The sequence below is a fragment of the Impatiens glandulifera genome, chromosome 4, assembly GCF_907164915.1.
Source record: "Impatiens glandulifera chromosome 4, dImpGla2.1, whole genome shotgun sequence".
Classification (NCBI taxonomy): domain Eukaryota; kingdom Viridiplantae; phylum Streptophyta; class Magnoliopsida; order Ericales; family Balsaminaceae; genus Impatiens; species Impatiens glandulifera.
In genome coordinates, this window is record NC_061865.1 from 25,895,573 (window position 1) to 25,912,820 (window position 17,248).

Below are 17,248 nucleotides of genomic sequence, written 5' to 3' on the forward strand. Positions count from 1 at the left end.
CATTAATAGGGTTACCCCATCGAGTCCTAAATGCCTTCAGCTTGTCATCAGTCTCGTTATTCTGATATTCTACAATGTCCAACTCCCCTCTGGGGAGACCCAATACCATTTCAACATCTTCTTCTTCGATTTTCACTTCCTCGCCATTCTCTAGAGTGAAAGAACATTTATCACAGTCAAACTGCCTCACTAGATAACGAGATATCTCCCCGGGGCATTTTGAAAGTGATAATGAAAGTAGATGGCCAAAGCCTATTGACTTCACAGCCTCCTTTTGATCATTAGACAGTAGTTGCAGAAGATTGAAAAGGCCAAAAGAAGATGTCCTAGTTAAAAAAAGGTTGTGTGGGGCTGCTTTGGGAGCTGCTGCTCTGGGGGATTTCGGAACTAATTTGGGAGCTTTTGGGGATTTGTGAACTGCTTTGGGAGATACTGCTTCTTGGGCATTCTTTTTACGTTTATTTGCCCTACAAAAACAAAAGATAAACATTTAAAAAACATGAAACAGATAATCTAAGAGAAACAAAGTTAAAGCAAGTTAAAAACCAAGAGAAAACAAGTTAAAAATCTAATTTTCGGGTCCCGAAACACCTTATTTCGGGTCCTGAAACAACATTTCGGGTCCCGAAACCACCCATTTCGGGTCCCGAAACCACCATTTTCGGGTCCCGAAACCACACATTTCGGGTCCCGAAACCACCCATTTCGGGTCCCGAAACCACACTTTCGGGACCCATAACAGCCAAACATTACAAAATCCGATTTATGGGTCCCGAAACCACCCATTTCGGGTCCCGAAACCACACTTTCGGGACTCATAACAGCCAAACATTACAAAATCCGATTTATGGGTCCCGAAACCACCCATTTCGGGTCCCGAAACCACACTTTCGGGACCCATAACAGCCAAACATTACAAAATCAGATTTATGGGTTCCGAAACCACCCATTTCGGGTCCTGAAACCACCCATTTCGGGTCTCGAAACAACACTTTCGGGACTCATAACAGCCAAACATATCAAAATTCAATTTTGGGGTCCCGAAACAACACATTTCGGGTCCCGAAACAACACTTTCGGGACCGTTCATTCAAATAACATATCAAAATCAAATTTCTGGACTATGTAATCATACTTTCGGGTCCCCGAAACAACACTTTCGGGACCCATAACAGCCAAACATATAAAAAATCACATAAATCATCACATAGAAGCAAATAAACACAAAATAATCAACCATTTCTATAGTTAAAATCATTAGGATCAGCAGAATCATAAAAATCTATAACCCTAACCCTAACCGTAAAAACCTAAACGGTCTTCAAATCATCAAAATGTTTTAGGATTCTAAAGGAGATGTTATTTACCTTGTCCTTGGAGATTTTGGAGTCTTGCTTGGAGATGTACCTGGACCACCAGCCTGAAAAAGAGAAAAGATATTCACGAATGCAGACAGTGAAGTGAACGGAAATACCCGAAGGAGAAGACCTACCATTTTCGATCGAAAGAAAGAAGATGAATAAAGTTGAAGAAGTCGGGGATGCCGCCGCCGGAGAGAAAAATCGCCAGAGAAGAGAAAAATCGCTGGAAAGAATAAATGAAAAGAAGAAAGACAGAAGAAAGAAGAAGGGGGAAACTAAAACGTTTTTCTTTTTTTTTCTTTTTTTTTTCTCTCTCCTAGCTGGCAAGGCCACGTAGATTCGTGTCCTTGCTTTCGCTACTCATTCGTTGAAAATATCATTTCTCATTCAAAAATGGCATCTTTGGTGTTCCTTTCTTTCCAATTCCTAATTTTTTCCCTCTTCCTCATATTCTTCCACTTTTTAATTGTCCGTCCCCCACCCTTGTTTCAATCAAGGGCCGCACTGGAGGATCTAATGGCATTGGCCTCGAGTTGGCTAAACGAGCCACCATCGAGTGCACTATAAGTCTATAAGGTATAACACGATGGAAAGTCAACGTAGACAAGAGATTGCGGATTGCGTCAATTTTATATTTCGACACGACAATCCGATTGAAAACATGTCAATTCAGAATTATATATATATTTGAAAATATTATAGGTAAAAACGAATTAAATTATTTTAAAATATTAAAATTTAATTTGACATTTATTGAGTAATTATATTTTAAAAAATAAGAATTAAAAGTAAGTAATTAAAAAAAACTATAAATTATTTAATGTGGTGACAAGTTTTTGTTATGTACATTTCAATTTTTTTTAAAGAAATATGATTTCAACATTTATATTATTTTGAAATATTAATTTTATACACTAATTTTTATTTTATTTTTATCTAGAAATCAGTTATCTACCATCAGATTTATACACTACCATTTATATCTTCTTAATTTTTCTCTTTTTCAAATTTCTCTTTTTATCTATTTGTCATCCAGTAGGGTAATGAATAATTAAAAGTCATTAAGGTTGTAAATAAGTCGAGTCGAGCTGAATATTATAATACTTGAACTTGACTCGAATTGCATTATAAATACTCGAACTCGGCTCGATTACAATTCGAGCTACTCGATCTCGAACTCGAAAACTCAAAAATTATATTTTATTAATTAAAATTATATTTTACCAATAAATAATATCTCAAACGTAATAAAATATATATTTCACAAACAACACATATATAATAACAACATTATTTAAGAATAAATATTGAAGAATAAGAAATATAAATATCATCACATAATTAAAAGATAACCATTTAATCAAAAACATCTCATCTAGAAATTACAAACAAAATTAAATATATAAAAGATGATCATCACAAATATTACAAGTTTGACAGTATGATACACTAGTTATATAGTGATATTCAAATTTTACATAAATCAAAATATGAATTAGTGAAAACAAGCCGTTAATAGTAGAATTAAAAAAAAAATAGATGTTTCAAGGTTATTTTATGAAGAAAGAATCTAAAAGATGGACGAATAAGAAGAAAGAGAGGGCTTTAACCATTTGAAAATGGAAGGAAAAGAGAGAGGAATTTGATAATTTGGAAATAGAAAGAGAGAGAGATGAGTTTGACTGTTTAGGAATGGAAGGAGAAGAAAACGGAAATGGAATAAGAAGAAGATGAGTTTGGTTGTTTGGAATGAAAGGAGGAGAGAGATTTAGGGTTTGAGAATGAATGTCGTGAGATTTGTTAGAAATCTTGTTTTGAAATAAATTACAGAAATATATATAAAATGATGTACAAATAAATGAAACAAATAAAATATATGAAGAACGAAATCACCGATTGAGATGTTGATTCGAGGCATGTGTGAGACACATTTCTCTTAAAACAGTCCATTGTCTCCCGTTTGTGTTGGAGCTCATCGTAGATGACTGTCTCCCAAGGTACAACGAATCCAGTAGTGATTCTGCAATGAAATCACTACTCGTCGAACTTGATCAGCGTACCTGAACTATCACCGGGTTTGGAAATAAAAAAAGAGAGAGAGATAAGTTTGACTGTTTATGAATGGAAGGAGGAGAAAACGGAAATGGAATAAGAAGAAGATGAGTTTGGTTGTTTGGAATGAAAGGAGGAGAGATTTAGGGTTTGAGAATGAATGTCGTGAGATTTGTTAGAAATCTTGTATTGAAATAAATTACAGAAATATATATAAAATGATGTACAAATAAATGAAATAAATAAAATATATGAAGAACGAAATCACCGATTGAGATGTTGATTCGAGGCATGTGTTAGACACATTTCCCTTAAAACAATTCCATTGTCTCTCGTTTGTACTGGAGCTCATCGTAGATGACTGTCTCCCAAGGTACAACGAATCCAGTAGTGATTCTGCACTGAAATCACTACTCGTCGAACTTGATCAGTGTACCTGAACTATCACCGGGTTTCAAGGCAAAATATCGAGCGAAGAACTCGAAGAACACTCACAAAATCAGAAGAGGGTTTATGGAATTCTAGAGTGAGAAAAATTAAGGATGAAGTGAGTTTTAGATTAGAGATGAGAAATTTTATATTGTTAAAAAGTTAAATCATTAAATAAAATCATTATTTGATCCAACGGTTGACATTGTTTGTCTCTTCATTATCTTAACGTTTTTCTTTTCATTATAGAGTAATTGTTTGTCAAACCAATTAAGGCATTTAAAATTCAATACTAACGTTACATGGTTTTCCAATTTGTTCATAATAATATTAATTATCATAAAAAATAATAATAATAACAAACTCATGTAAGTTGCACTACAAATTAACAACATTTTGTTAATTGGTCATTAAGGCATTTTAGATCAATTAATTGAAATTAATTGATTTAAATTATAAATTTGGATCAAATTTCACCCTTTAATTCATGTTAGAATTTCATGTGAATTTGATTTGATTTTATTACCCACATTCTAATTTCAATTCATTAATGAAATTTATAGAATTAGTTTTAAAATTCTAACAAGATTTTATTTTAGTTATATATATATATATATAATATAATATAATATATAACGAGCTACTCGCGATCTACTTAAAAAAAAATATAAAGTTCGAGCTTGAGCTTGATTTTATAATCAAACTACTCGAATTCAATTTGAGCTTGGTCAATTCGAGTTCGAACCGAGTTTTTACCGAACTACTAAAGAACAACATGGCTTATTTTTATTTATTTGTCCATAGAATAGGGTAAATGAATAATTAAACAAGGACCACTATCTACTTTTGGATTGTCTGTCCGTAAATTCTGGTAAATATAAACATCAAAATCTATTACTTGCATTTTTATCTGTTTGGCATTCGTCTATCCAACAAGATAATTGAATAATTAAACAACTTTATCATTATTTATGTATCATCATTCATCATTTCTTTTTATCTGCCAAGAACAAGTTAATTAGGCCTGGCTTAATTTAAGATTATTTGAATAACTAAGAAATTATTTTAAAATAATTTTATTTTGCATAAAATATATGTAATTATGTTAAAACAATCAAAATCTAGTTCATATTTAGTTAACTTTTTCTTAAAAAAGTGAAATATTTTTTCATTAATTATTTTCAATACCATTAATAACGTATAAGGTATATATAAGTATATATACCTTAGGATAAACTAAAACCAAACTAAATAAGTATAAGTTATATGACAAACATTTGTCATAAGGTTAACAAATTATATTGAATCAATGCAACATTAGAAAAAAACAATAAAAGATCGATGAATCATCATTGAATTGATTTCCCTTTGAATATTTGTTCTTTTGTAGAACACCCTAGTTGATTAAGCCTTCCATCTTAGTCCACACCATTCTAGAGCTTGTTTACAACTCTTTGAAGTTGAAAATTTTCAAACTTTCTTTGTTTATTCTGATCTCTTCTCACAAAGTTATGTCATGTATGATAGACGGCCTATTGCGGTTACAAATTTTATTGTTGTTAGTTTCTTCTCTCAACGCATGCTTTGGAACCACTCATCCCTACCTCTATTATCTTCTTAACGGAGTTGGTCAAAGAATGATAACGAGAACTAATAGAACAATTTCTAAAATATCCATGAAGCAAAATGAATCTATTGTAAGTTGATGGAATAAATCTAACATTTGGTGTAAGTTGTGGGGGTTAAATGAGATATATTTTCTTCTTTAAAAACTCCTTTCCTCCTATTATTATTTGTCATGCATAAAATAGAAGTTCTGAAACCTCTTGATCAGTTTAGTAATTGAAGTGGACTCATCAATAGGAGTATTCAAAAATGGCATCTTTGGTGTTCCTTTCTTTCCTCTTCCTAATTTTCTTCCTCTCCCTCATATTCTTCCTCTTTTTAATTGTTCGTCCCCACCCTGTGAAGATCCCAATCAAGGGCCGCCATGTGTTCATCACCGGAGGTTCTAGTGGCATTGGCCTCGAGCTGGCCAAACGAGCCACCATAGAAGGAGCGCGAGTCTCCATTCTAGCTCGAAGTCAGAAAAAGCTTGAAGACGCGAGGGATTTAATCCGTCTAGCCACTGGTATTGATGTCTCCATCTTCAGTGCGGATGTTTGCGACGTGGAAGCTTTGAGGAAGGCAGTAGATGAGGCTGGACCTATCGATGTTCTGATTTGCAACCAAGGATTTTATGTGGCGCGAGAACTAGAGAATCTTAATTTAGAAGAGGTTAAGTTTATTATTGATGTTAATCTCATCGGTACATTTAATCTTATCATGACGGTTTTGCCTGGAATGAAAGCTCGAAAGGACAAAGGACCGGTCTCAATTGCAATTATGTCGTCACTAGCTGGTCAGGTAATATAACTTTGCTTGATTTCTGGCGATTATACATTAACGACGAAAATAAAAACATCGTCGCTAACTCATTAATACAGACAAATTGTAGTTGATCTCCCATAAGTGAATGTTTTTTAATACCACTGTTATTAGTCGTCGTTAATCCTAGTTAGATTAGAGAAGAAATATTAAAAAAAAAAGTAAGAAGATACTAAAAATAATGTTTTGAGAAAAAAATACATGAATTAGATGACCCGACCTGACCTGACCTGACCTGACCGTGGAAGGTGACGGGTACCCGTTGCGGCCTATAGTTAATGTTTCTATTTCTACTCATGAACTAAGTCAACTGAAATTTGAATCTTGTAACAGATAGGCATTTATGGTTACAGTGCTTATTCAGCGAGTAAGTTTGGTCTACAAGGAATGGCGGAAGCATTACAGCAAGAACTTATTGCAGATAACATTCATATAACTCTCATATATCCTCCATATACTGATACACCTGGTTTGGTAGAACGTATGAAACCAAATAAGTATAATCACAATTTCCTAATTGATTTTCTATGATGAGTTGTATGTAATTTTGATTAATGATATGCAGATAATAAGATTAGGCCATCTCTAAATAAGATTATTGGAGATTCATTTGGTGTAGTCGAAGCTGGTGAAGTGGCTAAGATCTCGTTGGAAGGTATAAAATCTGCAAAATTCAGTGTATATTGCAGCTTTGAGGGATGGTTGTTGGGGGTAGGAAGTGCTGGTTTTTCTCCTCAAAGATCCTATATAATGGCATTTGTTGAGGTGGCATTTGCAAGTATATTGCGCCTGGTAGGACTGTGCTTTCAGTGGAAATGGTACCAAACCATATTAAAGTGGCATGCCCAAAATAATAATTATTGAAGAAAAAGTAAGTAACTAACATGAATCACATGATAGTGAGATATGCCCAAGACAATAATTGTAACCTTATTTCCTTTTATATTCAGATCTTATAGCCGTGAGTGATAAGAGAATGAATAGAGTTAAGGCAAGTGGGGTTAATAATACAATAAAAGAAGAATACTCCTTGAATAATAATGGGTTCATTCCTATACATGTAGACTGCATGTAACTGATTTTAGTTCAAATTCTAGTGTGTTCAATATATTTTCAAATGATACTTCTGATAATTGTATTTTAATGCTAACTTAGTATGAATAAATGACGATTTGTTTTTCTTTAATGCATGTTAATGTTAGATAGTTGACTAGTATAAAAGAGTAATATCAAAGGAAAATTAATATCGTAACTATAGTTGCTTAATGTTTATGAAAGATTTTGAATACTAACTGAAGGTGATATAAATATAGTTGCTTAATATATATAAAACTCACCATTAGAATTTTCATAACCAATTCAATCCAAGTTATTTTTATTCAATTTGTGGAATTGAGCCTAGCAGTTTAGTGTGCCTCAATGATATATTTCTAAAGAAGTAGAGAAGGAAAGAATCCATATATATTATATTATAGGAAAACAAAATGATTCTTTCCTAATTATAAATTTTAAAAGTCTATTGAGTTGTAGAGTGCGGTGAGACTAAAACCTAGAACATACAGAGAATTAAAATTTGTAATTATAACTCTATTGAATTGATTATCCGAAAGCAGGACGTAGAACATTGTTGGTCCGAACCTTGGTAAACTCTTTTATCGTTATTCTGTTTATTCTTTGCTTTTATTGTCTCTTTTCTCGGTTCTACCTCGAACCAAGAGTCCATCTCCACTGAAATTGCTCTTTTCATTCTTCTTCTTTTGGTCATTCGATCTCAATGCACTCATTACATCATTGAGGGTAAGCTCCTCCCTCTCATGCTCGAGTTTGTCTAAGAACGTCTCATATGACTTCGGTAAAGAATTCAAAAGCATCAGTGCCTTATCCTCATCCTTGTACTTCTCCCCGATGTTTTCTAAATCAATGAGAATCTTGACATAATCGTCGATATGCGTCTGAAAATCATTCCTGTTAGGATCTAGGTCGCCGCTGGTGGACCGGGGGTTGGACCGGTTAGCGGTTCTCACTCGTAGGGTGGTGATTAATCCTGTTAGAGATTAACACCGGGGTTTCAATACTACACAACTTGTCACAAACCCTTGAACTAGGTTCAAGCGCGGAAGAGGTTTGCTTTCAAGTTGAAGCGGTACACGTGTATGATAGGCGGAGTCGGTTTCGAATGATAGAGATTTGAAGAATGGTGGGTCGGTTTCGGTTATCTGGATATTCGGTATGGTCAGTATGGAGTTGGTTTGGAGCGGTATGGTTAGGTTAGTCGGTTATGTAATGAAGCCAACAGAAAGTAAATAACACAACAGATTTTATGGATGTTCGGAGATAAAGCTCCTACGTCACCCCTTCCTCTCGAAACCGCGAGAAGGATATTCACTAAGGAATACAGATACAATCCGATCGAGACTTATTTCCTGCTCGATGACACTCTTACAATTTACACCGAAATTGTAACACACACTTAGAATTTAGCACTTAGGCTTTCTTAGAATACCACACTGTTATCACTTGTAGTAAATGCACTCAGCTTTTGTTATCTCAATGTTTGTCTCGCTTAGTAACTGCTCAATATCTGCTTGATGTCCCGCCTTTACTCTTCTGCAACTGCCTCCTTTTATAGGTGAAATATGCCAACGGTCATATTTCGAAGCCTTGAATCTGATTGGCTGATCAGAGATGCAGTGATTCAGTGTCTCAGACCTGCGGTCTTCTCCTCAGACCTGACGGTCAAACTGAGACCTGGTATCCTGTTTCAGACCTGCCGGTCTGTAAAGCAAACCTGCTGGGTTTGTCTTTTACTCAATGTAGGCACTGTCTGCTTGGACAGTTGTCTGTACTTTGAAGATTTCCTTTCTGGCTTATCCCGAAGTAGAAAGATCCGGTAGTACTGTTTTCTGCAGCCTACAGTCTTTCCTCAGACTTGCATGGATATGGAAGTATTCAGTCTGTTCCTTTGGTATCATTCTCAACAGATACCCAAAGTGTCTTCTTGTGCAGGTCGGCCTCTTGATTGGCCTAGGTTGGCCACTTGACTTGGCCGAATATCTTTTGATAGTGAAGTGACCGGGCTTATTCCGGTTATGTTTGTCTTGAGGATTGATCGGCTATTTGATGGATCTGGCTTTTAGGCTTTGGCCGATCCTTCCTCTGTGCGGTCACGTACCGAATACTCTTGATCGGTTTGGTAGCTTGACCGGTTCGGTTTCTTCAGTTGGTTTTCTTTTGTTCATCAGGTCCGGTTCCTTATTCCTGCGTAGGAAGTTTGTTTAAGTTAGGTTTATTTGAACCGGTATGAATTTATCTAACAATTTCTCCCTTTTTGATTATTTTATTTAAAATTATCAAAATTATGTAAGTTTGCAACCGTAGGCCGGTTGTTTTGTTTGGCCGATTTTGAAAAAGATTTAGAGAATTTTTCGAAAAATTTTGGGAGAAAATTTTGAGAAAGGTTTTGGAAGAGTCTTTATCTTTTATCTAACAATTTCTCCCTTTTTGATTATTTAGAATAAATATTCAAAACCATGCAAGAAGTAAGAAGTAGGCCGGTTTAAAAATCTTATGTTTGTTTGGCCGGTTTAATCTAATAATTCTAAAATATTTCTAAGGGAAGAAAACTTAGACTCGAGAATTGGCTTTGTGAGGATGTTAGCCACTTCATGCTTGTTCCCTTCATGTGATGTGTCTGTCAGCAGCCGGCTGTCCGAATGCAATGTTGTCTTTTCCAAGCTTTTGTCTTGATTTACCTACATTCATAGACAATAGAAAATCTGGTTCCCATTTTTCTGTTCCTCATTTGCCATGAGGCACGTGAGCTCATCATTGCTGTCACTGCGAGCCCACAAACTTCCACCATCGTCGGCTATTAGTGCTTTCGGTACCTCACTTCCTTCACCGGTTTGTTGATAGTTATTTCGGTTATTTTGATTGTCCGGTTTCCGGTCATCTCTCCTCGGTTTTCTGCATTCCCACTTGTTTTCCTTGGTTCTTTCATTTCCCTCGAAGATCTGGATAACTGTGTTCCATGTCTCCTTCGCGGTTTTGCAATCTCTGATCTTGCAATATGTGTTTCTGTCTACGCTGTTGGAGATCCGGTTTCTTGCATGGTTGTCCAGATTGTTCCTTCTCCTATCTTCAGCCGTCCATTCTTTTCTATCTTTATCAATGAATATCGGTCCTTCGGTTAGAATGGACTCTATTTCATCATCCAAGGTGATTAGATGTAGATACATCCGTGCCTTCCAGTTGGCAAAGTCTTCACCTTCTAGCATTGGAGGCCTATCCTGATACATGCTTGCTTGAGTATTGAAACTAACTGCTCTGATACCAATTGTTAGGATCTAGGTCGCCGCTGGTGGACCGGGGGTTGGACCGGTTAGCGGTTCTCACTCGTAGGGTGGTGATTAATCCTGTTAGAGATTAACACCGGGGTTTCAATACTACACAACTTGTCACAAACCCTTGAACTAGGTTCAAGCGCGGAAGAGGTTTGCTTTCAAGTTGAAGCGGTACACGTGTATGATAGGCGGAGTCGGTTTCGAATGATAGAGATTTGAAGAATGGTGGGTCGGTTTCGGTTATCTGGATATTCGGTATGGTCAGTATGGAGTTGGTTTGGAGCGGTATGGTTAGGTTAGTCGGTTATGTAATGAAGCCAACAGAAAGTAAATAACACAACAGATTTTATGGATGTTCGAAGATAAAGCTCCTACGTCACCCCTTCCTCTCGAAACCGCGAGAAGGATATTCACTAAGGAATACAGATACAATCCGATCGAGACTTATTTCCTGCTCGATGACACTCTTACAATTTACACCGAAATTGTAACACACACTTAGAATTTAGCACTTAGGCTTTCTTAGAATACCACACTGTTATCACTTGTAGTAAATGCACTCAGCTTTTGTTATCTCAATGTTTGTCTCGCTTAGTAACTGCTCAATATCTGCTTGATGTCCCGCCTTTACTCTTCTGCAACTGCCTCCTTTTATAGGTGAAATATGCCAACGGTCATATTTCGAAGCCTTGAATCTGATTGGCTGATCAGAGATGCAGTGATTCAGTGTCTCAGACCTGCGGTCTTCTCCTCAGACCTGACGGTCAAACTGAGACCTGGTATCCTGTTTCAGACCTGCCGGTCTGTAAAGCAAACCTGCTGGGTTTGTCTTTTACTCAATGTAGGCACTGTCTGCTTGGACAGTTGTCTGTACTTTGAAGATTTCCTTTCTGGCTTATCCCGAAGTAGAAAGATCCGGTAGTACTGTTTTCTGCAGCCTACAGTCTTTCCTCAGACTTGCATGGATATGGAAGTATTCAGTCTGTTCCTTTGGTATCATTCTCAACAGATACCCAAAGTGTCTTCTTGTGCAGGTCGGCCTCTTGACTTGGCCTAGGTTGGCCACTTGACTTGGCCGAATATCTTTTGATAGTGAAGTGACCGGGCTTATTCCGGTTATGTTTGTCTTGAGGATTGATCGGCTATTTGATGGATCTGGCTTTTAGGCTTTGGCCGATCCTTCCTCTGTGCGGTCACGTACCGAATACTCTTGATCGGTTTGGTAGCTTGACCGGTTCGGTTTCTTCAGTTGGTTTTCTTTTGTTCATCCGGTCCGGTTCCTTGTTCCTGCGTAGGAAGTTTGTTTAAGTTAGGTTTATTTGAACCGGTATGAATTTATCTAACAATTCCCCTCAGTCATTCTAAACTTGAAGAATCTCTACTTGACGTAGATTTAAGACGACAATGTTTTAGTCATATACAAAGATTTCAACTGAAGCCACACCTCTGTTGTCGTCATGGAACTAGCAACCTCTCGCAATACCTTATCAATGAGACTAAAAATTAAGGTGTTATAGGCCCTTTCCAACACCTCCATCTTTTTCTCCGCGTCCAAGTTGCCTAAGTGTGCCCTCATCTTTATCTTCCATAACCTAAAATCCTTCGTCCCATTGAAGTTCTTGATATCCACCCTAGAAGTCGACCCCATCTTAAGTCAAAGAAATCGAACCGCGAGCGCCTTAGACCAACCTCTCTTTGATACTAGTTTATTGTGAATACTAGTATCAAAACAAAAATTTATTATACGAACAGACTGCAATGCAACTAAATTTATGTTCCAAAAAGACTTTAAACATGATATATCAAAACAAATGTTCGCTAGATGGCAAGCTCATTTAGCTCCATTTGATTTTGAAATAGCATATAAAAAGGGATATATAATAATCTTTCTGATTTCATAACCCGTGAGTTTTGAATTTATAGGAATGAGCGCAAGAGGTCATGAACCTTTCTTTAATAGAGGAAGAGGACGGGGCAGAACACCAGAGATCATATCTCAATATGGTAAACATAAGTTGATAGCAATGGATCTCTCCCAAATTCCTGAGAGCCAAAAAGACAATCCCACATATGCCAGAATACTAGGAGATGATGAAACAGAATCCAGTAATATCGGATTCATGAGAAATGAATATAAAGAAATTATATTTCTCTTAGAATAAAAGACCTCAAATTAAAAAATGAGCCATTGACAATAATGCAAAGGTATTTGGATAATACATCCAAACTATCGAGGACTTATAAGTCCCGAATGTTTTACGAACAAATACTTATTTAAAGCGGATCATGTGAAATATCACATTTCTCTGGCGCAAATAAAGAAATTTATAATTTCAGCAAAATCATAATAAAAAAGACAATATCCTTAGAATACTAGGGAGTATCCCCAATGAAAGAAAGAGAATTGTCGTTTAATAAAACAACGACAATCAAATTTAATTAATTGGATTACTGTGATGCCTTCACTAAGGCACTAAATTACGAGAATAATAAATATAAACATTCATGCTTCATCAAGGTATGTGCGGATATTTATAGAGGAGATATTCCCCACTAGTTCATAAATTGGTTTGACAGTTTTGGTCCTAGCCCAAAAGTTTTACTAGAAGAAATCAAGGTCCTCTTTGATAAATGGAGAGATATCTCCACCCAACTTCTTTAAAAACAATATGCAAATTTATATACTGAAGGAATAGCTTCATATTTCTTTTTTTTATAGAATTTTCCATTCCCTGGATTTGGAAATGGATACCCGAATTTGGTTATACCAAAACATGCATTTCATGTCTATTTAGATCATCCCATTATAAATTTTGGGATAAAATTATGAGGATCGATCAGGAAACAAATGAGCGATTCGGAAAAGAGACAATGGACCTCCTACACCAACAAATAAACCTTTATGAAGAAAAACGACAAGTAGCTAAAGCTCCGTCTCCTTTTGATTATATCTCAAAAAAGTTTAGAATGAGGTCAGAGAACTTATCAAGAGAGCAGATGATATCTATATACATTGAAGAAATGAAAAAAGACTTTATGTCTAAATTCGAAGATAATAATAAATCAAACAAATCAGATTCAACTATGACATCTGATTATCTACAAGACGCCCAGAGTGATGTCGAAATTGAAGACATTTTTGAAGAAATGAAAGATACTTTTGTTGAAAAAATATCGAGGAAAGAAGTTGGATTATCATCATCCAACCATTTTAAAATTTAAATGGGAAACAAGATCCGCAATATTTAGAAGATAGAGACAAGATCCGCAATGTGTGGAAAAACTTATCCTGGGAATCCCGGAGACACTGTTCATTTTATAACTTTTGTAAAATATTTTCCTTTTAATAGATGTTCATTTTCGTTTGGTAGGGGAGGCGAAAATGATCCCTCTAGTCTCTATTGTACTCTCTTTCTCTCACTCTCACTCTCACTCCCACTCTTTTGTAATATATTTCAAGTTTAATTAATAAAAGTGTGAACTTTGTTGTATTCAGTCTTCGGTTCCGGGTATATTTCTATTTCTTCTACGTATTTATTTTATGCTTTTATGTTTAGCCTAATAGGCTAATCTCATTATGTGTTGATCATGTCGGCTTACTACCCTACCTAAAAAAAAGTAATTAATAAATAATTATAGCTTATCTTAGAAGTTTGAATGGACATCAATGTTGGATATGAAGTGCCAAGCCCTTTTATAAAATGGTACTTTAATTTTGTGTTCATGTTTAGTCCTATTTGGCCACTGTTTTGACGTTTTGGACATTGTGGAACTTTAAATTAAAGTTAAGTATTATAATTGGTTGATAGACATTTTTATATGTTGTAAAAATTCTTTGTCCCTCTTCAAATTCTCTTTATAAGCTATAATATTGTTGAATGTTAAGATTTTGTTGTGAATACCAATATTCGTGTAACCACCTTTGGTGGATTCAACTGGAAAAGCAACAAGTTTTAACTTTTGTCTATTAATATTATATATATAGATTTAACTCTTTCTTAATTTTAAACATCTAACTAAGGTAAAGATAAACTATATAATTTAGAAAAAATTTAATTTAAAAAACTAATAAGTTAGTAATATAAATTAAATTAAAAGTTTAAAGAATAGCGTTTATTAACAAGGATTGGTAGCTCATATAATCATAAACTAATTGACTAAAATATTAGTATAATTCGTAAACTATAAAATTTAAAAAATATTTAATTCATAAAAATATTAAGTTATATATATAATAATGCCCTCACCATTAGGAGATTATGGGAGTTAGAGTAAAAGACGGACTCCCAGTGAATCAAATGGATGCATACAAGATTTATGAAAGAATAGCAGAATATTTGGACACGAAACATCAATGAAAGAATGGAATTGTCATTAAATAAGATCATAAAAATAAGAAAATATGCATTTTAAATGGTGCAAACCACAATTGGAAATGGAAGAGGGTACTATTTTGGCATGATCCTTGGCTGGATAATATTCCCATTATATTTAAAGAAGAAATGCGAGGAAGTAGAGTTAGAAGAGAAAATATTAAGTACTCATTTAGAGATGTCTATGAAGGTAAATATGATTCACTTCTGAGGCGTATTTCAGAAGGTGATAGAATCCTAAATCTAATGAGGCAGAAGTAACTCAATGAAAGAAATGATGAAATATGCTGGAAAGCAGAAAGTAGCGAGAAGTTAATTACAAGAAAGACATGAGAAATGGTTAGATCAAGAAGACAAGTGGTAGAATGACATAATGTGCTATGGTCTCCAAAGATTATTCCTCGTCACTAATTTATTCTCTAACTGGTATACAGGAAAAGGTTGACAAAAAAACACAGAATTTAAGAATACATAAACATTCATAATATCAATTGTGTCCTATGTTCGGGAGTTGAAGAAAGTATAAACCATTTATTTGTGTCCTAAGTTGTTTTCCAAAAAAAAATATGCTTAAACAAAGTTTATCAGTTGACTAGATTGACGAGATGTGATTAATTTCCGCTCATAAAATTGGAACAATTTATTAAAATAAAAATAAAAATGATATATATAAGTCCTAAACTTGTAAGTGTAAGAATATAACCGATTATGTTTCAAATTCAACTAATCTACATAACTATTATTTTTCAAATTCAACCAAATATTTTTATGAACATATAGAGACAAATTTTCAACATTTTAACTTTTTTATTGTTAATTCTTATAAGTTTGGTACTTTTTAATGTTAAAGAATGAGATTTCTTAATGTGAATTTAGTGATTTTTTAATTAATATTCATGTAAATTATATATTTATACATAAAATTATAAATATAAATCAACAATATTAAGTGGTCTAGTGGTTAAGTGTACATGGTACAAATGTTAGAGAATGAGATTTTTTAATGTGAATTAATAGTTATATAAATTATATATTCGTACATAAAATTATAAATATAAATAAAAAATATTAAGTGGAAGTGTACATGATACATAATAAAGACTAATGTTCAAATCCCACTAGACACAACTTTTAAACTATTACCAAAATTCATATGAAGAAACAATTGTGGTTAAATATTTGAATAACAATGCTGATTTGCGGAAGTTAGGATAAAATGATTAGATGGTTGGGGGTTCAAAACGCTCACAAGATGAGAGATCGAATGAGATTGGTGGTTGGATTGTGGAGAAATAAATGGTTAGTAACATTAGTTTGATTGGTGGTTGGTTTTTTGAGAGATAAAAAACGGTAACAAATGAGATATTGATGGTTAAAAAAATACGAATAACATATTTGATCAGCTGAAGTGTGAGGCTAAAAATTGATTGAGATTGATGGTTGGTTTGTCAAGAAATAAAATGTCGATAATATTGAGATTGGTAGTTGGTTTGTTAAGGAATAAGAAGTTGGTAACAAATGAGATATTGTGGGTTAAAAATATATGAATTAGATATTTAATTGACAAAATTGTGATGTCAAGAGATTAAATGCGAGACTAGGGGTTGATTTCTTGAGGTATAAGAAGCCGGTAACAAATGATATATTGATGGTTAAATATATATATCAATAAGATATTTGACTGACCGAAGTGTAAGGGTTTAGGTTAAATGTTGATTGTGATTAGTGATTGGTTTATTGTGAAATAAGATGTTGGTAACATTAGGATTTGTGGTTGGTTTGTTGAGGGATAAAAAACCGTTAACAAATGAGATATTGGTGATTAAAAATATATGAATCAGATATTTGATTGACTAAAGTTTAAGGTCATGAGGTTAAAGGTTGATTCAGATTGCTGGTGTTTACCAATAGAAAAGAGGCTGATAACAAAGGATCATGAGGTCACGAGATTAGATTTCGATTAAGATTTGTGGGTGGTTTGTCGAAGGATAAGAGACATGTGAAAGTGTGACTATAATTGGTGGTTTGTTTTTCGAATGATAAGAGACACGTGAAAGTGTGACTGTGATTGATGGTTGATTTTACAAGGATAAGAGTTGTGTGAAAGTATGATTGTGATTATTTTGTCAAGATATAATAGGTCGATAACATTGGGATTGAAGGATGGTTTTAGAAGGGATAAGAGGCCAGTAACAAATGAGATATTAGTAGGTGGTTTACCGAGGGATAAAAGGCGTGTGAAAGTGTGATTGTGATTAGTAGT

The 17,248-nt window shown here is 34.4% G+C and overlaps 1 protein-coding gene across 1 annotated transcript; it reads left to right on the plus strand.

The window, feature by feature from the left end:
- The first annotated feature begins 5,656 nt into the window (after positions 1 to 5,656).
- LOC124936915 (3-dehydrosphinganine reductase TSC10A-like) lies at positions 5,657 to 7,272 on the plus strand. The gene is made up of 4 exons (XM_047477446.1): positions 5,657 to 6,248; positions 6,603 to 6,750; positions 6,835 to 7,140; positions 7,220 to 7,272. Exons 1-3 carry the CDS (start codon positions 5,718 to 5,720, stop codon positions 7,131 to 7,133), a joined length of 978 nt encoding a protein of 325 aa, XP_047333402.1. The 5' UTR covers positions 5,657 to 5,717; the 3' UTR covers positions 7,134 to 7,140; positions 7,220 to 7,272.
- Positions 7,273 to 17,248: the final 9,976 nt, after the last annotated feature.